This window comes from Oryx dammah, unplaced genomic scaffold (genome assembly GCF_014754425.2).
Source record: "Oryx dammah isolate SB20612 unplaced genomic scaffold, SCBI_Odam_1.1 HiC_scaffold_25, whole genome shotgun sequence".
Taxonomy (NCBI): domain Eukaryota; kingdom Metazoa; phylum Chordata; class Mammalia; order Artiodactyla; family Bovidae; genus Oryx; species Oryx dammah.
In genome coordinates this window covers 29502078-29524919 of record NW_024070209.1, presented here as the reverse complement: position 1 = coordinate 29524919, position 22842 = coordinate 29502078, and the positions used below count along the sequence as shown (strand labels likewise).

At 41.4% G+C, this 22842-nt stretch overlaps 1 protein-coding gene across 1 annotated transcript; it reads right to left on the bottom strand.

Annotated features, from left to right (window-relative positions):
* Positions 1 to 124: 124 nt before the first annotated feature.
* On the bottom strand, positions 125 to 22480 carry MSH6 (mutS homolog 6). Its single transcript, XM_040224759.1, has 10 exons — positions 22134 to 22480; positions 10469 to 10671; positions 8009 to 8178; positions 3968 to 6509; positions 2682 to 2950; positions 1561 to 1678; positions 1282 to 1371; positions 687 to 841; positions 403 to 602; positions 125 to 295 (listed from the first exon to the last, which is right to left on the bottom strand). Exons 1-10 carry the CDS (start codon positions 22385 to 22387, stop codon positions 214 to 216), a joined length of 4083 nt encoding a protein of 1360 aa, XP_040080693.1. The 5' UTR covers positions 22388 to 22480; the 3' UTR covers positions 125 to 213.
* Between the last annotated feature and the right edge of the window lie 362 nt (positions 22481 to 22842).

The following is a 22842-nucleotide window of genomic DNA, read 5'->3' as shown; positions in this document are numbered from 1 at the left end:
GAAAGTGTATGCATGTACCATAACATCTAGACTTAATATATTGTGGAGTATTCAATAACCATTATGTAGAAGGTAGATAAGAATTAAAAGGGTTTAATTTCCTAGAAAGAAAATGGAAAAATGGTCATTTTTAAAAAATAAAGTTTATTAGATCATAATGTTGTCTGAATTTACCACCTTTGTCAAAAGTGAACTCAAAGCTTCCAATGTAGTCTATAATTCCTCAATCAAAGTCAGCAACTTATGGACAGCATCAGCATCCACAGTAGACCTTTCACTAGCCAGACAAACCTCCCTTAAAATTAAAAAAAAAAAAAGTTAGTTTGCATTTTTCACAGTGCACCATCCACCCCTTTACTGTTTTCGAAACCCCATGGTAAAGTTATATCCAATTATAGTTACCGAAATAATCGCAGTGACTGAGTCATCTTCTCAAATTCTCTTGCTTTTCTGTGTCCCTTTTGAATAACCTCCTCTGGAAGATTAGCAAGCCTTGCTGCATTAAAGCCATAGCTTTTAGGACAGGCTCCTTTAATGAATTTGTAGAGGAAGGTAATAGTCTCCTGGCTGGGATCTTCACATTCATTTTCTACCATGCATGCCTAAAAAAGAAAAATTACATGCTGGCAATGGAAGGACCCATTCAAAAACTTGACACAATTTTTGAATAAACAATTTATACATACCATGTGTCCTAGGCGCACTGCAATATTTTGAGAATAATCTTCAACTAATGAATGGTAGTGGGTAGAAAACAACGTACGGCACTTTATATTCTCAGCAAGCTCTTTAACAACTGCGTTTGCTATTGCTGTCCCATCGAATGTTGCAGTGCCTCTTCCTGTGAAAATATACATGAACTGTATATTATACAGTCTGCCATATTACAGTCCAGGACAGGCCTCAGAACTTAAAAATGTACTGAGTATCAGCTTAGTTCATCCAAAAGCACTCTGTAAACAGGCCCTCAAAGAGTTCAGGAATACTATTCAAGTGCCACTATGCTTCAGAAACCTCCTTTTAGTTCACTTTAAATAGCCTTATTATCCAATTATTCCTGTATTATAGTTTAAATTCGAACAGGATTTAGAAATTGCCACTTTAGTGCCAACTGTGGGGTCTATGGACAAAGATGGGTATATTCATATTCTTGAAGAAATGTGTCCCTCAGACCATTTTCCAGAAAAATAATTCATATTCTTGAAGAAATGTGTCCCTCAGACCATTTTCCAGAAAAAAATAATTCTTTGTACTAATGTTTCAGAAATTTTAATGTCTTACCTAATTCATCCACAAGCACCAGAGAATGTGCTGTTGCATGTGTAAGTATACTGGCAGTTTCACTCAACTCAACAAAAAATGTACTTTCACCTTAAAAAAAAAAAAAAGTGATCAAAATGAGAATCCTCTTTCAACAGCAAAAACATCTTTTAGGTGTATCATTTATGAACTACCCAATGGTACTAAAGATTAAATTTTACAAAAAGATTACTTCTAGTATGTTAAAACTTGCATAATGAATTGTCAAATGACAGAGCCTTAGGTAGAAAAATAACTCACCTGACATTATTCTGTCTGAGGCACCAAGTCTAGTAAACACTCTATCAATTGGTGTGAGCCTACACACTTCAGCTGGTACGTAACAGCCCATCTGGGCCATTATAGCTAATAGGCCAGCCTGTGAATGAGGGAAGAAAAAGTATTTTATGACTGATATTAAGAAAAGAGATAGAGATATCTATGTATATCCAGAAGACAGATAATAAGCCAAGCTAATAAACATTAACTAGAAGTCAGGCACTCTTAAAAAAAACTTCACAATCTTATGCAGGAAAAGTAAGGCTACTGGCTTTAAAACCTCAGAACATATACACTAACCCACTACACTAGTGATTCTCAACTCTGGCTGAACAGCAGGATTAAAACTACTGATGCCTAGAACCCCCCCATTGCAAGCCAAACAATTTCAGAGGATGAATACACCCAGCTCCCTGGTACTTTTTTTGTTGTGCTCTCTAGATGATTTTGATTTAAAATGAAAAGGTTAAAAACTATATTACCACACTACTGCTCCTCTCCAGTCAGCAAATTTGTACAAAGTATATAAATAATACAGTACAGTAGAATAAGAGGGTCAGCAAACATTTTTTGTCAAGGGCCCAGTGGGCCCAGTGTCTCTGTTACATTTTTCTGATCCTAAATCTAAATCATGTTTAGTTTAGTGACTAGCCAACCCCTGACAAAAGGTTAGGAAAATATATTTACTGTCTTCCTTAAAAGCAGTTCCCAACAGTTAACTAAAGGTCATGAATTATATTTGCTTTCCTGTATGAACAAGTGCAGTGGTTCTAAGGTTTCCCAGAAATGAACCTAATTTAAGAACAAATGTACATTTGTATAATTTTCATTCATTATGAATACATCTAACCTTCAAAGGAAATGGATGCAAAGTCAGGGCTCATAAAAATCATGGCCTGAACCAACTTCACCTTCTTAAGTGAAGTACTTCCTTTAACATCAGGCAAATATTTGACCGATGAAATGAACATAGTTCATGGCTAAAGGAGTTTTCCTTTGCTTACCAGTAAGTCAGTGACTATTATGAGCTTTTTGGGAAACAACGGCTTAAATGTGTAATAAATTCACTCAAAGTTTTGTAACACCACCATTTGTAACTTTACCTGTCTCATAAGTGTAGACTTGCCTCCCATATTTGGTCCAGTAACAAGCACACAATAAGCTTTGCCATTTTCCTCCTCCTCTTCCTCACAGCCTATTAGAATGTCATTAGGAATAAAGTCATCACCAAAAAAAGTCTTCGTAATGCAGGGATGGCGTGATCCTTTAAGGTCCAGAAAGGGAGGAGTATCTTCTTCTGGCAACAGAATTACTGGACGACACATAGGACCATCACCCCCTCGACTGTAGTTAGTCAGGCACAATAACACATCTGGTTAAAGAGAGGACAAAAGTGAGGCTTCATCATTTTTGAGATAACCAACAAAGGCCCAATTTCTTTCAGAAATGCTTTTTTAGTGGAGGTAGCATATTCCACTTTAGACAAGGCAGATTTCTTTTCTGTAAGTAGGTACTCCAGTGACGTTCTAACTGCACAGTATACAAACTGCTTTGTTAATGGATTCATTAGCTGGAAATGAGTCATCAGCCTAAATGTTTCACATGTCTTTGTTACAGTACTTCATTACTTCATTATTAAAATGAGAAATAACATCTAGTTTCAGCTTAAGAAATCTATCCCCTCAAAGTAGAAACTGTCAAAACACAGAAAAACCCTCAAGGAAAAAAAAAACTTCAAAACTCTAAAATAAGCAAAGGCTTCAAAATAAGTTGGCCATGAAATTTAAAGAAAAAGGAAATTATTTATGAAACTGAAGAGGTTATATAATTACAAATACATAAACCAGGGCTCTTAAGAAATAAACTCAGAAAAGAAAGTGTGATAACGGGCTAAGAGAAAAAATAAAGATTAAAATGTTTTCAAATATGTGTGTAGAGTGTAAAACAGAGTTCAAGGGATAGCTTTAAATCAGCATAACAAAGTAGCTTGGGACTTCCCTGGTGATTCAGTGGTTAAGGCTCCATGCTCCCGACACCCCCAGTGCTGGGGTGGGGTGGGGGGCGGGCACAAGTTTCAATCCTTGGTCAGGGAGCTAGAGCCTGCATGCTGCTGCAACAATCACTAGTACCACAACTAAGCCTGGAGCAGCCAAATGTTTTTAAAGTGCAATGGAAACAATGTTCTATGCACCCTTCAAAAATAGCTGAAAAGCAACATTTATCAAATACTATAAATTCAACTGGAATTTGATCAAAATATATACCAGTTATTTGAGTTTAGGGTTATGAGTCAATAGGGAATTTCCAGTAGACTATAATTTCAATATAAAACTGGCACACAGGGCATCACTAACTAAAGCTTTAGGAACAAACCTGTTGAAAGCCTTACCCAAAACTGCGATGCACTCCACAGCAGCCTGCCAGTCCTTGTAATTTTTATCAAAGTTATAGAATAGTCGCCTCATGCAGTCCTTTAATGATGCGTCTCTCCGTTCTTCGGCTTTTATCAGATCAGCCAACTTCTTCTCAATTGTTTTGGTCCAGTATCGTTTACAACCCTTTTTGGTGGATTTCAACTCATATTCTTCTGGCAAATTACGGGTGATGAAATTCTCTGGAATTTCCAGCTGGTAACGATTCCTACCAATTCCCCAGTAAACTATGGTTCTGCAGCCAATTCGACTGCGCTGTTTCTCCAAGTATTCCAGGAGGCTCTGTTCATTTTCTCTTATGTCAGCAAGAGCTTGGTCATAATCAGAGTCAAATCCTGCTTTGGGAGTAATCAGTCCAGTCTTTCGAGCCTTTTCATGGTCAAAGGCTGTATCCCATCGGTTTAGTTCTGAAGTCAAATCAGGAAAGCGCCCTTCAGGATTTTTTGTCTGCAGAGTAAGGACCTGCTTGAGGATTTTAGACTTAAAGTCATCAATGACCTCTTCCATAACCCCTATAATTTTACATATTACTTTGAATCCTTCCAGAGCAGAAAGAAAATCAATAATCTTTTTTTTGCTGTATGTGGTTTCTTCATACATTATGGCCCTGCTGTCTGGGTGGTTCTGGCTCTTGAGGGGAGACCCAACATTATGAATTTTACTCAGTAGTCTCTCAAGATCTGGAAGCTTCTTAAGAAGGTCTACAACCTCAGAGATTTTGTCAGGCACAACCATTAGGTCTTCTATGGCATCCAAGCGATCATTGATTGCATGAGGGTTACAGAGTGGGGCACAAAGCCACTGCTTTAAGAGCCGTTTACCAAAGGGAGTATGGCAAGTATCAATCTTCTCTAACAAGGTCCCTTCAGTAGAACCATTTGTTCCATTCAGAAAAATCTCCAAGTTGTTTAACGTCACAGCATCTAGCACCATTCGTTGATTGGCTTTAGTAAAGACAGCACCAGGTCTTGTAGCATGGACCATGTCAGAATCCAAGGGAACATATTCTTCAAAATTAGCCATTGATAAAAGCTCCTGATCAATAAGGCATTTTTTGAGGTAGAAGACACAACCACCAAGAGCAGAGAGGGCCAATTCACTCTTCTCTCCTGGTGTCAATCCAACAGAATCTGACTCCGAGGTCATACGTTTAAGCACCTGGGGTAGCATCACCCCACCGCCCTCATTTAACTTGTCCGTAAAATATCCTTCTTCAAGGAGAGTTCTCAAAGTTTTGGCTGCATCCCAAAACTGGGAGCCTGGTATCAGACCTTCCTGAAGAGAAGAGGATAATGAACTCTTGAGAATCATCTTCGTTTCCGTTGAGAGATTTCCCTTCTCAAATAAGACTTGTACTGGAGGATAGTGCGCCACTAAAGTCCTAAACCTGGAACAATGGCGATCATCTGAAAACTGACCTGTGAAGAACCTCCCTAGGGAGGCATCAACAAAGCATACTCCATACACGCGAGTGTGGCCACAAGACTCTTCTTTCTCTTTGAGGCTAAGAAGGTACTTACTGTAGTTCTCCGAGGGGTCACCTTCCAGCACACTGTAGGTCTGTGTGCCCTTGGTAATGACCCTACAGATCTCCCTCATCACCACTCTGTCATACTTAGATGTGTGTGCCATTTTTCGGCATCGTGCCTCCATCATGTCTGGGGTCTCAGTCTGTTCTACTCGTGCTACTTTATAGCCCTTCTGGACCAAGGAATCTGAGTATCGGCCAAATGCAATTTCAGGGAAACCAGAATGGGCCCAGTTTCCTTTCATGAACACCAGCCCTAGTTCACTGACTCCAATAAGAGCATCCATGTGGTACATCTCATAAAACTTCCCCACTTTATAAAATATGACCAGATCAAAGTTTTGAGACTTAATTTGCCACCACTTCCTCATCCCAGGAGTACAGGAATTAAGGAAATCCTCGGGCACATAGAGTGTGGATGCATCAAAATCCGGGTGATCGGGCCGCCTCCTGTGCACATCTCTTCTCTTTTCCTCCTTAAGCCACTCTAAAGTTTCATGATACCAGACAGTGGGGCGATTACTGTCATCACATCCCCCACTAATGTGGGCCTGAGATTCAGGATTTTGAGGGACAGAGAAAGCACTCAAAGTATTCTTGGTTTCTGATGAAATGCCAGTTGCTCGTTTGGTGGCTGAAGGCATTTCCTTCCTTGAACTCTTCCTCTTGAGAGAACCATTCCCAGTTACCATTCTCTTCCGCTTTGGAGCAACTTTGACAGGGGTGTCCAGGCCTTCACTATCACTGTCCCCCATGCCACTGCTTATTTCATCACTGCTTGCTTCCTCCTTAGTGTCTGGCTTGAATTCCACATCAGAGCCACCAATGTCACTCTCAGAGTCTGATATGACCCTTCGTTTTTTTATTTGTCGGCTACTTCGTCTGGATCCTTGCACCTTTGGCCTCACTTCCTCTTCACTCTCAATGTCATTTTCCTCTTCACTCTTATCTGATGTGTAAGTGGCACCTACCTGAGAGGCAAAGAAAGAATATTTTAAAATATAAAAGTAAAATTTGGAAAAATGACAATATTGCTAGGGAATCTCTCAGTATGCTGCAGCTTCATCTATCAAGAGAAAAACCCATCTCCAGAAATAAACTATTTTCTTTCTCAATGGATAGCAATTTCAGTTTCACCTAAAATTAATATAAATATCCCAATACAGGATTAAGTGATTCTGTCATGAGAGTTCTTTCCTACTCAATACTAATTAAGCCCTAAGGATGGCCATACATAACGAAATACCCACAGGTGATGTCCTCGTTAACAGTCACAGCTGTAGAAAAAACTTGCAGTCTTTCTTCCAGGGTCATCTCTCCTCTTACAGTTGAACATATAAAGTTTACATTCTATAAATTCCTTACTATAAAAAAAAACAAATAGTAATCATTCTAGTTCTAGTCCTTTCTCCTCCACAAACCAGCTCTATTTTTTTTTTCAGCAAGCCATGTTCAGTTCTCATAGACCTCCCTCATATGTAAAGTAGATACAAGGTTAAATGATTTGTCATTACCACCCAGATCTAAACATCCGATTAATGTTATGATCCCTGGTCTCAACCTCAAAAATAAGATTAAAAACATTTCTTTCTCTTTTTGTTTTGGCTGCGCTCGTTCTTAGTTGCACTAAGCGGGCTTAGTTGTTGTATGTGGGCTCTTAGTTCCCGATGAGGATCAAACCCCGACCCCCAGCACTGGGAGTGCAGTCTTTTAGCTACTGGGACCACCACAGAAAAGTGCTAGTTTCTCTTAAAATATGTATTTTATATGCCTATCTCATATAGAATAGAATAGAACAAAATCAAGCAGCTTATAGATGACTCTGTTTAAGCACATCTTATTAATTTACTAAATTAGAAAATAATGTTTAAGTATACCAATTATTTGTTCATTTAAGATTTAATTCACTCAAAGTAACCATTAACATTTGAAACCAAGGTTGTCTTTCAACCTTTTCTTACCAATCTAAAGTACAACAAAAAAAGTATTAGAACATAAAACTGGATAATTTCCACAGCCTCATACAGAAGGTTACTATCAGACACCACAATCAATTTTATCACCATGTCCTCACTGTCCCTAGCTCTCTATACTGGTTACCAAAAGGGTATAAGCATGTGCGTTTCCAGCAGACTTGAGAACTTAAGTAAAAAAGGGTGCTAGACTGCTGAGGATTCTAAGTAATTGAATATGACCAGAGGTGTAAGAAAGTATGTGTGTATGAGTACCAAATAAAATATATTTATATATATTTGTGTGTGTGTGTGTGTGTATAAATACACACACAAGCTCCGGGAGTTGGTGATGGACAGGGATGCCTGGTGTGCTGCAGTCCATGGGGCTGCAAAGAGTTGGACATGACTGAGCAACTGAACTGAAATAAATAGGAAATTACCACTCTAATATGTCCCTCCCTACTTTTCAACATTTTCCCAACAACAGTAACAACTGCCTGTTAGCAGAGTCCCACCTCCGTCTCTTCTTCCTCCTCTGGCTCTGAGGGCTCATCACATACTGCCAACTCGAGCCTCTTAATCTTGTCTTTATTCAAGGCTTCATCTGCACGTTGCATTGCTCTGTGTATTTCAGGCTTTGCGCTGTAAAAATGACCTCCCTTCTGGGCTTCCTTTGAATGTGAACCTAAAAAACACACATGTATTTATTTATAAATAAGAACAGTTGGCTGGACATTTGGCTCAACGTATAACACTTGCCCAAAAGAACAAGAATGATAACCATGTTTTGTTTTGCCAAAGGCACATGGGATCTTAGTTCCCCGACCAGGGATGGAACCTGTGCCCCTGCAATGGAAGTGCAGTCTTAATCACTAGGCAGCCAGGGAAGCCCTTCAGGTATAATTTTTAATGTCCCGTTATTTTTGATTGATATAAATAAGATCAATAAAGCCTTCACAGAAAGAATTTTTAGGGTAAAACTATCAGTGAAACTGGAATTACCTATTTTACCTCCTGTAAGTTACCTTAATTGTTGGTTCACCCAGGACCACTCTCTATTCCAGAAAGACGTCAGACTGTGGACCCTAAAATCACACCTCTTCCAGTGAGGTATAAGATGTAAAGGAGATTTGAGACCCTTTTTAAAAAAACATTGCTTAAGGAAGGCAAAAACTACACTTGCACTTAAATAAAGCAATGACATTAACAGTAAGTCTGTTCCCAAGGCAGTTAGATAAGATAGATTTTTTTTAAAATCCTACTCTAAGGAACCCTAAATTTTGGGAGGATAATAACCCAGTACAGACTTTAAAGTTTTTTCAAAACAGTTGCATCAAAAATGTCTTGTTCTGTTTTAAAGTAAAACTTTTCCTTTATTCATTTCATTTCAAAGAGCTATAGTATTAAATGACATGTCTATCCACTGAGCAAAAGGTTAGATACAGACAATTATGATGGTACAGAATTGTTTTAGTTCTTTTCTAAGAGGCCTAACTAGGAATGTTCTCTTCTTCTATCTGAATATAACAGCTGCAAAACAAACCTGAATTTGTCTAACAGATCCAAACATTACATTACTCCCTTCTTTCAGTATACTAAAACTGATGGGACATCCTAAATTTCCATGGAATTAGCAACCGTTATGAGCTGCCTAAAACAAAGCTGCAATTTCTTATTTCTCTAAAGAGCTGCACCAAAACTACAAACTGCAACAGTCAAAATCATTAAGAATGGCTCTGAACTTTCCCAAAGTACCTGTTACAGCTGTGCTCACCCCGCCAACCTAGTGTCACTACCACTCCCCAAAACCTCGAATGCAAACTACAACCCTAAGACCACCGCCCCCCCAAAGGCCTACTGTTTTCACGCACACCTCTTTGCGGATTTATTCACATATACGTTTTGCAACAATTTGGAAATTTAAAGGGCAAAGAACAATATGCACATCGGTGACTTTATAAAATAATTACAACATAAAAGTAAACTTTTTTGATCTCTTTTTAGTCATCTTTTGCCAAGGCTTGGTTTAGCATCTCAAAATTAGTCCTGGAAAAATACCTCATTTATCCTCTGGTCCAACTTGCATATAAGCAAACAGAAGTTACTTTGGCCAAGATTACACAGCAAATTAATGGAGAAGACTGAAGTAAATTCTCTTACTCTGTCCTCACCCTGCACATCAGATTTCTACACAGACCTATCTGCCCTGCAGGATGAGGAGCAAAAGGGCATGATTCCCAGGCTTCTGGGAAACTGACCACTGTTCTGATTCCAAGATACTGAGTTCAGCAATGTCCTAGCCAGGAGTCTGAAGATAATGGAAAAGGCCTGTGCATGCACAGGATGACATGCATCCTGCAGTCACACTGCACATGCTCTGCAGGAGGCTGACAGGGTGCAGCCAGCCTGGGTGAAAGCACACACACAGGACTGCTGATGTCTGTGATAAATAAGGCTGGGCCTGGGAAGAGTGAGTCAAGGTTCCAGAAGTCTAATTTCTGATGTGAAGCTCAACTCAGATGTGCTCATAGGGTGAGCACTTTGAAGCCGAGGTCGCATGCTTCTCCACCTTCCTAGAGTATGTCACTGATCTGGATGTTCTGTGTCTTGGCTACACTGTCTCTCTTGGAACCTTTTAAGATAGGAACACTTAATTTTTTTTTTCATGTCTGAATCTGGCATTGTCATCCATCACAAGATCCAATCATGAAATCATTTTTCCTTTAAAGGTTTGATATTGCTCTAAGTCACTCAGAAGGACAGAAATAAAAATTCAACTCCACACTACAAACTCTCCAAAGATCAGCTACATCTTATCCTTTTCTCATGCTAGAAGCTTTTACCACACCCGCTCCTAAAATTTATTGGAGTAAAATATGCTTAAATCCACTGTGTAGGAGACACCAACATTCAGACTCACATGTGCATGGGCTCTATCTTACAAACATACCCAACCTGCAAAGTAAATCTCTTACCTGTATATGGCTTTAATAGCCTTCTGCTAACCCAGCCCCGTGTTGGGCTGTCATCAAAAAACTGTACATGAACTCGGGCAGACTTTCCTTTCTCACGGATGAATGTTCCATCAAAAGGGTGGTTGTAAACCAGGCAAGGCCACCAAGGGTAACCCTCCATCTTGGCCCAAACCAAATCACCTGGTGAGAAGTCACAAGAACTGCTGCCAAGAAAAAATACATAATTTGGTTAATATTTTGTTGTTACATTAAAGGCAATTACTACAAGCAAGCAGTTCTAAGGAAGGTATCTTAAGACACCTTTTAAATTTTCTGGCATTAATATTCAGGCACAGAAATTCTAAAATTAATGATTTTTTAAATCAGATTTTCAAGTCATTTTTAAAATCATAAGCAAATATCACAAGACAACACAAATGTAATGGTATTAAAGTTAGAAATTATCTCAGAATTATTCAAGGTTTAAAAACTGGCAGAATTCTGATAGACTAGTAATAGCAGGAAAAAGACAAACTTATTGTACATGTGATTCAAATTATAACACCTGTACTACCACATGTATACATTAGGAGCAGGATCTGACCCAAAGTATTAATAAAATACCAAGCATAATGCCTAGGCAAATTTGCTATACTTACATTAAAAATTATTTCATTAAAACTTTGCTCCAATGTATTCCAAATACCCCAAAAGCTAGCAGACTAATACCCCTAGCCCATCCCTAAAAATCTAGTTTTGTGGGAAAACTTAAGAGGTAAGTATGTAATGTGCCCAAAATAGTTGTGTACATAAACAGTTGTATAAATAAACCTACAGAATCAACAAGAGATCAAATCTTCACAAAAACTAACTTAGCCCTCCCTGAAGATTTCCTGAGAAAGGGAGAGGAGAATTATACAAGAGTCCCTCAGTGATACAGAGGCCACAACAATTGATAAACCCTGCTCCAGTACTATATACCATGATTTTCTAAGCCTGCTTAAAGGTTTTCACTGAATAAATGACAAATGTAAAATAAGTACATTACAAAAGAGAATATTTCAGCCATTTTAGAATAATCAATTGAGGCCACCTTAATCAGGCTCAATCATAAAACTGAAGTTATTTCTTTCTTCAAAAAATGTGGATGTGGAAATGCCTATGCTAGACAGAAACCAGAAGATGGCTTCAGCTGGTGCTTACATCCAGGGCCTTTAAAGTACATTTTCTTTCAACTTAGAAAACTGTAGTGACCAGCATGAGTTTATAATTATTGCTGTCAAACACCACAGGGGTCATCTTCAAACAGGGAGCTGTGTCTGCACAATTCAGGTATCTTAAGTGTTTCCTCGTTATTAACATAACCATTTGTTAAGAGGAGACAAAGATCCTTACTTCTGTGTGGAACTGTCAAGCAGGCTTTCCCTTAACTTAGCCGGGCAACCACTTAACCGCAAAGTCTATCACACTGGGATCAGGAAACCACAAGCTTTCCTTGTATGTTAGGTCCTGAGAGTACCCTAAATCTGTACCCTTTTCTGTTGCTAAAAGAGGGAAATAACCTTTGTCCATACATAAATACACTATCAGAACCGAGTCTGAACTCTATGACAGTAACTTCTAGAAGACTGACCAGAGAGCAAATACATGTTATGCCAATGAACATGTCTCCTCACAGGAAGCATATTTCTGGCTGTAAAGCCTTCAGACATCAGACTACAAACTGTTGGCCAAAGTCAACTTTTCTACAGGGGAACCAGTAGGGATACTCATCAGTCCAGCCTGGCTGCCCTTCATCCCTTAAGAGATGAAATTTCATGTGTACATCAAGAAGCATTAACTCATCACTGGCTAGTTTGAAGCAGTTTCTCCCCTAGGGGAGCTCAGGCTGGCCAAAATGGAGTCAGGTTGCCAGAATGGAGTCAAGATTACAAAGTGTTCAGTTGCTCAGTCATGCCCAATTCTTTGCAACCCCATGGACTGCAGCACTGCAGGCCTCCCTGTCCATCACCAACTCCCTGAGCTTGCTCAAACTCATATCCATCGAGTTGGTGATGCCATCCAGCCATCTCATCCTCTGTTGTCACCTTCTCCTCCTGCCTTCAATCCTTCCAGCATCAGGGTCTTTTCAAATGAGTCAGTTCTTCACATCAGGTGCCCAAAGTACTGGAGTTTCAGCTCCAGCATCAGTCCTTCCAATGAATATTCAGAACTGATTTCCTTTAGGATGGACTGGTTGGATCTCCTAGCTGTCCAAGGGACTCTCAAGAATCTTCTCCAACACCACAGTTCAAAAGCACCAATTCTTTGGCACTCAGCTTTCTTTATAGTCCAACTCTCACATCCATACATGACTACTGGAAAAACCATGGCTTTGACTAGATGGACATTTGTTGGCAAAGTAATATCTCTCCTTTTTAATATGCTGTCTAGCTTGGTCATAGCTTTTCTTCCAAGGAACAAGCATCTTTTAATTTCATGGTTGCAGTCACCATCTGCAGAGCCCCCAAAAATAAAGTCTGTCACCGTTGCCATTGTTTCCCCATCTATTTGCCATGAAGTGATGGGACCGGATGCCATGATCTTAGTTTTCTGAATGTTGAGTTTTAAGCCAACTTTTTCACTCTCCTCTTTCACCTTCATACAAAGTGTTAGTGCTTTGTAAAAGTGAAGACTGTTTTCCTTGCCCAGGTGAGGGTAAGGACTAAGGTACGGCTAATTCAACAGTAGCTATTTTCATTACGTACATGTCTATAAAAGTTACACTTTAGAAAAGAGTTAGCACATCAGAGACTGACAAGAATGCACATCTTGGTGGTACATTTGCAGTTCAAGGGATCAGGATGCCCCAAAACTAACAATTCTGTTTTATCTCGAGTGAAGCAACAAAGCACTTGCAAGCATCTCAGGTGTCTTAGAAACTATAATATGTAGATCAAAATTCTTAAGCAAAAAATATGAGATGGCCACACTTGCCTCCTGAAAGTTCCTGTCTATCCTCAATGAAGAGTAACTCAAGTTTCCAGCTCAGGCCCAAGCCATGGGAGAAAAAACTGAGTTCTATACCTTTAACAGTACTAAGTTAATATAGTTTTTATCCCAAAGGAAATTTGACCTTTTTCTCTAAGACTGTTACCTTAAAACTGTCATTTGTATAAAAGTGAACAAACTGTACAACAAATTGTAAAATGGTGTTCAAAGGTTTCAGATCGACACAGCTTCCTTTCCAGGCAACCAACTTGAAAATGTAACGTCTTTAGGGCTTCTCTGGTGGTGCAGTGGTAAAGAATCCGCCTACCGATGCAGCGGACACGGGTTCGAGCCCTGATCTGGGAAGATCCCACATGGGGTGGAGCCACTACACCCGTGCCCAGCTGCTGAGCCTGTGCACTAGAAGCTGCCTGGGAGCTGCCGCTGCTGAAGCCCAAGGGCCCGGAGCCCGTGCTCTGCAGCCGGAGAAGCCGCAGCAATGAGAAGCCAGCACACCGAGCACCGAGAGGGGCCCTGCTTGCCGCAACTAAAGACAAGCCTTCACAGCAATGACAGCACAGCCCTAAGGAAATGAATAAAGAACTTTTAAAGTTTAATGTCTTTAAATTTATTTGAAAGGCAAATAAATGTGCAGCCTCACTAGAGGAAGAAACACATAAAAAGCTAATTACAATCATCAGATCTGTAAAGCTAAAATGCCATCATAAACTGAATTGTTTAAAAACAAAATTGTTTTGCAACATCACCTCACCCTAAACATAAACTTATACTTACAGAATCTTATGTATAACTTAACTCTGCTGTTAAGAACTGGGCTGGGTGGGGGTAGGCGTGGGCAGAACGGATTCCCTGGTAGTCCAGTGAGGACACAAAGCCTTCACTACCTGGAGCAGCCAAAAAAAAAGGAAGTGGAAGTACACTCTAAATGCTAAGACTAAAAATGTAGTTAAAAAAAAAATGGATAGTTTCCCCAATGTTAAAAGGCTTTTCAGAAAAAAATTCTTTTTAATCTACTTTCTATGTGCAAACAAAGTCTTTAAAGGTAATTTAAAATTTTTATCTCTAGTAGTTGTGCAGTCTCCACAGAATATCAAAATAAAAGGAACATAAATTTTAATCCATGCAAATATTCAGATTTTTATCAATACTAATACCATATTTTAAAATATGTAACTATAACTTAAGCATGGGATCACAGTGGAATGAACTACAATGTGATTATCTGCTATTTTTCATACATTGATCCTTAAAGAGCCAGAGGACCTTATAAAATCAGAGATGGATACAAATGGCTCTACCTGAAACTTTATTTAACAGTCGGATTCAGACTTTACTGTATTTTAACATTTGGCTCCATTTCCTGACAATCTTAATACCTTTCTCTTTTCAAATAACTAGGACTGTGTTAAATATTAACAAGGATCATCAAACGCTATGCAATGCAAATCCAATCTGAAAATATCTAGGCTAAAAAGTCACTTTACAATGTAGAATGGGTTCTTCTTGGAGTCCAGTGTGAAATCCCAAAATAAATACAGGAATTAGCCTATAAATTAGCCTATCAGGAGCCGAGTTAGGCATTACTGACAAAATGGAGGCACGACCCCAATTCCCTCTCCTTGTCCCGCAGGCACGGACCCAGGATGAAGGAGTTAGACCTTGTGATTCTGACTTGTTTTTTCCTCTCCTCAGCTGAGTTGACTGAAAAGAATATTAAGGTGCTTATTGTTCTTGAGAGGAGCATAAGAAGGCACAAAGCCTTCGGCAGCTGTGCTCAGAGAATAATTCATAAAGCTAATCATTGACATTCCTTCAAGGACCTTTACAAAAGAGTGTTCCAGGATGAGCACAGCTTGAGGCCATGGGAGGGACTGCTATCTAAAACCTATTTGTGAGGGAAATGTTTATGGCAAAGGAGTTTGCTGAATTTAGAGCTTAGGAATAATTAAAATAGTTAGAAGCTAAAGATTTAAGGAATGTTGTAATGTTAGCATATTTTACTATAGCTTATAGAGATTAGGAATTTTGGAGATATTAGTGGTTAGAAGCCTTTTTAGAGAAAGTGAGCTCAGGATACTAGGGGTGAACAGGATTTATAAAGATAAGAAATAAACTGAGGAATGTGGTATGCAGCCCAGACATTAGCATGAGTTACAGTGTATTCACAAGGACACATGAGAAGAAGTAGATAAGAGAATTGCTGAGGCAGGAACTCCTGTTGAGGGGCAACAATGATTTATGGAGACAACAAATCTGGGTCAGTGGGAACTGAAAATGTCAAACCTCTGACCTAATGCTTTTATAAAAGTATAAAAGAGAACCTTAAGCTTGAAATAAATATGCATTCCAAGAAATACGAATGAGAGGCTGCATGGATACTCGCTGACCCTGCTCATCCCTTCAGGCTGATTCCCTGGCTGCTGGAGCCGGACTCCAGCAGCCTACTTTATAAATATGATTCAACTATGATTTTACAAGTGGTTTTTGTCTTCTGGCTGTGCCACACACCTCTGTGGGATTTTAGTTACCTGAGAAAGGACCACACTGGGCCCTTGGCAGTGAGAGTATGGAGTCCTGACCACTGGACCACCTGGGAATTCCCTTGTTTTTAAAATGATAATATATCTCAAATGTTTGATATCCTTGGGATTTTTAAAGACAGCTTTAAAAAGGTAAGTAGAAAGCTGACAGCTCAGAAAAACAAGTGTAAAACATACAACTAAAACACAACTTCATACAACTAAAAATAAGAAATGACTTAATAAAGCTAAATATATATGAACAAATCTTTACACTTTTGCTTTAAAAAATGCCATTATTTTTGCTCCCTCTTTAGCCCATTAGCTTGGTGTCGATTATTAGTTGTGCCCCAAATTTATAAGCAACATTTCTGTCTACTTTTTAAAACAGAATCAGTAGATACAAAAGCAATGCTGGAATTTGTTCCTATAAACAATAAAAGTTAGACTGGCTATGTGTAAAAAGAATTTGTGTATATAAATACAAGTTTCACAAAGGTGAACATACTCTCAAGCCAACTATCAGTGTTTGTATCTACTTCTCAACGTAGACCGTTAGAGTAGAATTCCCCTACCCTCAAATAGCTAATGAGAAAACAGAAGTAACCAGAGAAATTATTACCAAGGGCTCCCATCACACCTCCCCATCGACCTGCGCCTCTGCCCTTCGCCTGGCTTTCCTTCCTTCGACTTGGATAACTATGGCATCTAACACTTATGCATGAGGTCTAGGACAACCATATAAATTATCATCCAAACTGGCCTCTAAAACAATTTCCTAAATATTATTAGAAAAGAATCCTATAAAAAAACTAACACTAGGGCTCTTCAGAAAGCAGCTCAAGGAGCAGGGACAACTAATAATCGTCATCAGAATGAAAAGTTCTGAGATAATGTTAAGAAGTTATAAACGCCAGCTTAAAAGAGGCTCCTGCTGGCCAAATTATTATGACAAGTTCAGCACCTTTTTAGTTATATAGATTAAATCAAATTAAGTCTGTGAAACCAAGTCCACCATGATACTTTTTTTAAAAGCCTGAATTCTTTTCTTACAAAAACTAATATTATATTAAGTGTGATATTATTCACAATATATTACTATAAATAGATTTAATTGTATGAAAAGTAAAAGGAAAGGCACCTACAACTAGGGCAGATTGTTACCTTTAACTAAAAGTTCTTGGAGGGAAAAAAAAAACACCTTGTCACGGTCTGACACACCACTCCTATAAATGAATACAAGGCACACACTTAAAATTTTTTACTGTCCTCATTTCTCATAATCAACAGATAATTATTGAAATGAGATTGCAAAAAAAAAAACGATTTGCTTTAAAAAGCCAGATTTACAGTCAGAAGCCTTGCTCACAACTCTTTCAATTGTCTAAATAAGCTAGAGGGGACTTCCCTAGTGGTCCAGTGGTTGAAATTTCACCTTCTGATGCAGGGGGTGTGGTTTCCATCCCTGGTGTGGGAGCTAACCATAGGCCTCCTGGCCAAAATACCAAAACATAAAACTGTCGGGGTCCAGCCCCTGCAGGATCCAGGGGAACCCGAAGGAGAAACGATGTTGGCGAATGAATGAATGAGAAAGGAACAGAGGAGAGAAAGAGGCTGATATTCCTTGGTTTACACAGGAAGCCAATAAAGCCCCGAGACAAGGAGCTTGCCCTGTTCACGGAGGCCACAGGTGCCCTCTCGGTCTCCCGAGGGAGTGAAGACGCAGAACGTCTTCCCGTTCAGGTCTTAGAAACCCGGGCAGATCAGTGAATGCAGGGAGCCTCTATGCTCCAAGGCATCAGCCTGAAAAAGAGAGTAAGAGAGAGAAAGTTAAAAAAAAAAGAGAGAGAGAGACATGGGGTGACCAAGCTTCTTCGAGCGAGGCCCATCACTTTATTTTCAAAAGAGACTTTTATACCTCAACTTGTACATAGAGGGAAATGAAAGATGCAAGGTCATACAGAGTCAGCCCAAACATTCCAGCATTCCATTCTGCCCTTATCAAAACCAGGATTTTTTCTGCAAACCTTTCCCACAAATGATGTTGTGTACATTATCTTCTGGCCTTGGAGGCCTGTGAACATTTTATGACCCTCTTTTGATAAAGGCCACTCAACCAGAAACCTTATTTTCCCTCAAAGTGTTTTTTTTCTTTATATTTCTAATCTATGTCAGCCTCAGAAAATGCTAAACAGAGTTATATTTCTCACAGAGCAAAGGTGCAGTGAGTTACAAGAAAGAACCAATTAGCTCAAAGGTCTGATGTGGTTAAATTCAAGGCTGCATTTGTTTTTCTTACATTCCAACTATGTTAACTAATGCACTCCCAGGTGCACAGTGGATAAGAGATATGGGAACTTAGCAACAAGCATTGGCCCAATAATGAAATCCTACACCAGCACTACTCTAGCAACTTTTAACTCTTTGAAAGGCTCTATGTTATAGGCTTCCCGTGCCTATCACAGTTGGGAGGCTGTGAACAATCATATGCGTAGCTGCAAGAGTCTGGATAAACCTGCCAAGCAAGCTAGAATGCCAACAGAGGGGGTTTGAATTGAAATATTCCTCTCATGTCCAGGAGACTTATTAGCTAGAGCCCTACGTTGATTTTCTCCAGAAAAAGGTGGTTGGGGATAGCCCCCTGTATGTCAGAAGAGTTTGTGAAAGGCACAAAATAGTAAGACAGATTCTGGTTTTGGGGTAGATGCTCGAGCTGGTCTAGGGAGCCCCTCGAGTCCTGAAGCCTTGCTTAACAGTTCTCTTCCACATGACCTTGTCATGGGTGGGATGGCCTATGCTGGCTCCCAGCATAAAACAGAAGCAATATAGCAACAAATTCAATAAAGACTTAAAATTTTTTAAAAAAAGGCTATAGAAGAAATGAAATACTGAGAAGCAGGCCCAGAGTGCATAGACATACATCCTGCAGCCATTTACTCAAACTGATGTCACCTCAACTGCTTCCTCTTTCTCAACCCAGGTGAAAAAAAGACTTTTGCATCACACCTGACAAAGATACTAGCGGAAGGAAAGAAAAAAAGACAAAACACTTTTAACAGTGGTGCACAAGAGTAAAACTAAATGACAAATGACCACTGAAAGATGTTCAACTTCTTTCAACTGACCCCTAGGAAAAGTCCAAATGTTTTTGTAGTCCATCAGCAGAGACTGGATCTTCTCATACCTAAGGCTCTGGCCTCCTGTCTTCATCCTCCATTTGCAGGACCTTCCTTTTCCTGCACCAGCTTCCTAAAACCACCCCACCTCTACAGCAGCTGAGCTAACTTCTACTTATCTACCCTCTGGTCTCAGCCTTAGAGCTGAAAGCCTACCCAGACCCATACATACCCTATCCTCCCCCCAAAGTGAACAGAGCTCACCGGCTCTGCTCCTGCTCTAAAACTGCCTTTTCTCTTGTCCTGTTCACTCTTGTATCCAGGTTCCACAACACCTCTGTGCCTGCCAGAGGAGGTACGTCAACATTTGTTAAGTGAAGGTCAAATCTATCTAATGAATGGAGAGTTCTTTAGAAACCTAGAATCAAATGCCCATTTTTTCTTGAATACCCTGAAAGCAGTCCTATAGAGCAGGTGCTCAAATGTAAACAATATTATTCTTTTATAAGTCTTTCATGGGTTTCCAAAATTCAGACCTCAAAAGAAAAAAAAACCTGCATATGCTATTCAAAATATAAAGCACACCATACAACAAATAATTCCATTCATTTAGAACGGATGCAGGAAGAATCAAATTCAAGTTTAGGTGAACGTTAACGCTTTGTACATCTCTTACCATGCATCCATTACAGAGGATGCCCACGTAGGGAAGGAAAAAAATTATTTTGGAAAAATATGTAATTTTCACTGGAGTATAATTGATTTACAATGTTGTGTTAGTTTGTGCTGTACAGCTAAGTGAATTAGCTATACGTACACATATAACCCTTTTTTAGATTTCCTTCCCATTTAGGTCACCACAGAGCACTGAGTAGAGTTCCCTGAGTTACACAGTAGGTTCTCATTAGTTATCTGTTTTACGCATAGTATCAATAGTGTACATACACATCAATCCCAATCTCGCAATTCATCCCACCTCCCAGGGAAAGTATTTTTCTGTCTACCGATCTGAGTTATTGGCTGAAATACAAAGGGAAACTGAGTAACACTCCTAGAGATGGCCCAGGTTACCACCTTAAACCACTGTCTTCAGCTATAGACAAAGGAAAGATAGGGGGCCAGGGAGGGAGACCAGGGAGGTTACCAAGAAAAGAACAAAAAGCAAGGATATGTTTGTTATTAAGATTTCAGTTCAGGGCCTATAGAATCTCCCTTCCCTTCTTAGTACAGAGAGGCAGGCATCCTTACAAATGGAGATTTCCCTTTTAAATGTAAATTTCCCTTACAGAAGAATAACTTCTACTGTTCTCAGAGCTTCTCCCCTATCTTGCCCTTCTCAAAAAATACTCAGCTCAAAATAACCTCTGTGCCAGAGGCACATTCTGGGGTGGCAAATCCTGCCACTTTTCGGGCAACTACATAAACTTCCTGAGAGGGTCGCTTGGAGGAAGGTAACACTGTAATTACAGCTGCACTTTGAAAAATCTGTGGGACGCCTAAAACGCAAGGCATTCTAAATCAACTACTCTGCTCTCTGATCTTGAATGTGGTTTTTTTTTTTGTACCACTATTTCACCCTTTCAGACGGCTGCCATTACACTTTATGCCTAATACAATACATAGGACACAGTAAGTGCGAGCTTTTCAAAATGTCGCCCGCTACTTCAACAAAGACCAGCCAAACCCTGAAACATCACCAAACTGCCTAGGAGAGGAAGGCACCGCCGGGCAGGCTTCCCCTTTATCACGTTCGTATCTCTCTCCCAGAGCCCTGTCAAGGCCTTTGGGGGCTCTCAATTGAGGAAAAAATTAACAGTCCCCCATCCTCCCCTGAAATCCCCAACAAAAGATGCACTATTTCGGGGATGGTTTCGGTCTAGTGGTTAGGATTCCGCGCTGTCACTGCCATGGCCCAAGTTCAATCCCTGGTCCCTGAACTTAATCCTGAGAGCTTCCCTGGTGAGGCCAAAAAAAAAAAAAAAAAGCACTATTTCTTAATAGTGCATATTATTTTCAATTCGCAGAATACTTCCAGGTGTCAAAATTAACATTAAGCTTTCCATCTGTTTTTGATGCATATGCAATCTATCTACACGTTGACCCAGCTTGGTCCTCGCACTTTCTGCTCCCCGCCCCTGCAATCCTAACTCGGACCAATCAGGCCCCTTGGATTACCAGCTGACACACCCCCGCGCTCTAAACTTGCTGTCCACCCCCACCCCCAGTGTTACTTGCTCAGTAGAGTCTTGACTTTTTGCAACTCCAATGACTGTAGCCCACCAGGCTCCTCTGTCCATGGAATTCTCCAGGCTAGAATAATGGAGCGGGTATCCATTCGCTTCTCTAGGGGATCTTCCCGATTCAAGGATAAACCCGGGGTCTCCCCCGTTGCCGGCAGATTCTTCACCATCTGAGCCGCCAGGGAGGCCCCAAGATTACCGCAGAAGGTAACACTCACCCACCCCAAGAGCCTACACACCCACCCGGCCAGAGGCTTCGCATCCGAGGTTCTAATCCAAACATCGAGGGTGTTCCTCGAGCAACTAGCGGGTTCGAAATGGACCATCCCGGCTCTGATGGGGGAACATCCTCCGGATATCCCACTCGAAGCACGCCGCGCCCCCACAACCTGCTAGTTCCCGGCGTCCATCCCTGCCTCGGGCATTCCTCCTTCCTGCCACCCCTCCCCCGCCCGGGGCAGGCGCCACCCCTCCCTCGCCCAGAGGGCGCACCGCGCGCCGCGCAGGCCAGCTCTTTTCTCTTCCAGCCCCACCCCCCAGTACTCCCTTCTCCCCTTTCTCCTCCCTACTCCAAGCACCTTCCACTCCTCCTCCCGCACCTGGCGGACTTCTCCTCCTCCACCTCCGAACTAAGTGCGTCCTCCCCTCCCCGCCAACCCCCTCTCCTTGCACGGCTGATTTCCTCGCACCCTCTTTACAAGCTACACCCACAATGTTCCCTGCACTCTTTCAAGCAGCCCCACCTCCTCTGAACCCAGGGCTTGGACGCGCAACCCTAACCCCGCGAGGCCACCTCCCTGCACCCCCCCTACGCCGCTACCTGGCGGGGATCGCAGGGGATGCCGACTTCCGCAGCCCTCCGTTGAGGTTCCTGGCCTCGGCCCGCGACGTGGTACCCGCTAGGGGCTCAGGCCCGGCCTCGTTCCAGGCCGCATCCCCGCCTGGGGAAGGGGAGGCCCCGGTGGCAGCGGCGGCGGCGTTGCTTCCACTTGAGGCTCTGACGGAGGCTTTGTTGGCATTATTCACGGCTGGAGATTTCGGGAAGAAGCTATACAGCGTGCTCTGTCGCGACATAGCCACAGAGGCCGAGGCTCAACCGCTCTGTCGGACCGAGCCACTAGAGGCAAGGCATCTACCGCGCGGGGCCTGCTGGCGGGAAATCTGGGGGGAGGTGCGCTCCGCGGGAGGAACTCTGGCCCCAGCGGCCAATCGGCAGGCGCCTGGGCGTGCGCGGGCGGCGTCACTGGCGGCGCGCGTCCGGCCCCGCCCCCTCGGGCGCCCAGAGACGTGGGGAGGGCGGGGTCGGCCCGCCGCTGCGCGGGGCAGTAGCCCGTGGTGCTGCTGGCCGGTCGCGGCTAGGCGGGTACGGCTTGGGGCTGGATAGGACTGGAAACCTCGACCCACATAAAACCTGGCGCGGCTGCTGGGCTCCTCACCTCGGAAAGGAGTTCGTCTTTGAAAGGGAATCTAGAGTCACCGGAGCTGCGATCACGTAGGGGCCGGTGTGTGCCGAGTGCATGCACTGCCTA

Excerpts from the sequence above, each read along its gene's own strand:
- MSH6 (XM_040224759.1), bottom strand. The coding sequence starts at position 22,387 with ATGTCGCGACAGAGCACGCTGTATAGCTTCTTCCCGAAATCTCCAGCC. Across the intron at positions 2,951-3,967 it reads GGAGTGCATCGCAGTTTTGG|ATGTGTTATTGTGCCTGACT; the intron begins GTAAGGCTTTCA and ends CTCTTTAACCAG. Across the intron at positions 1,372-1,560 it reads CTCAGACAGAATAATGTCAG|GTGAAAGTACATTTTTTGTT; the intron begins GTGAGTTATTTT and ends TTTTTTTTTAAG.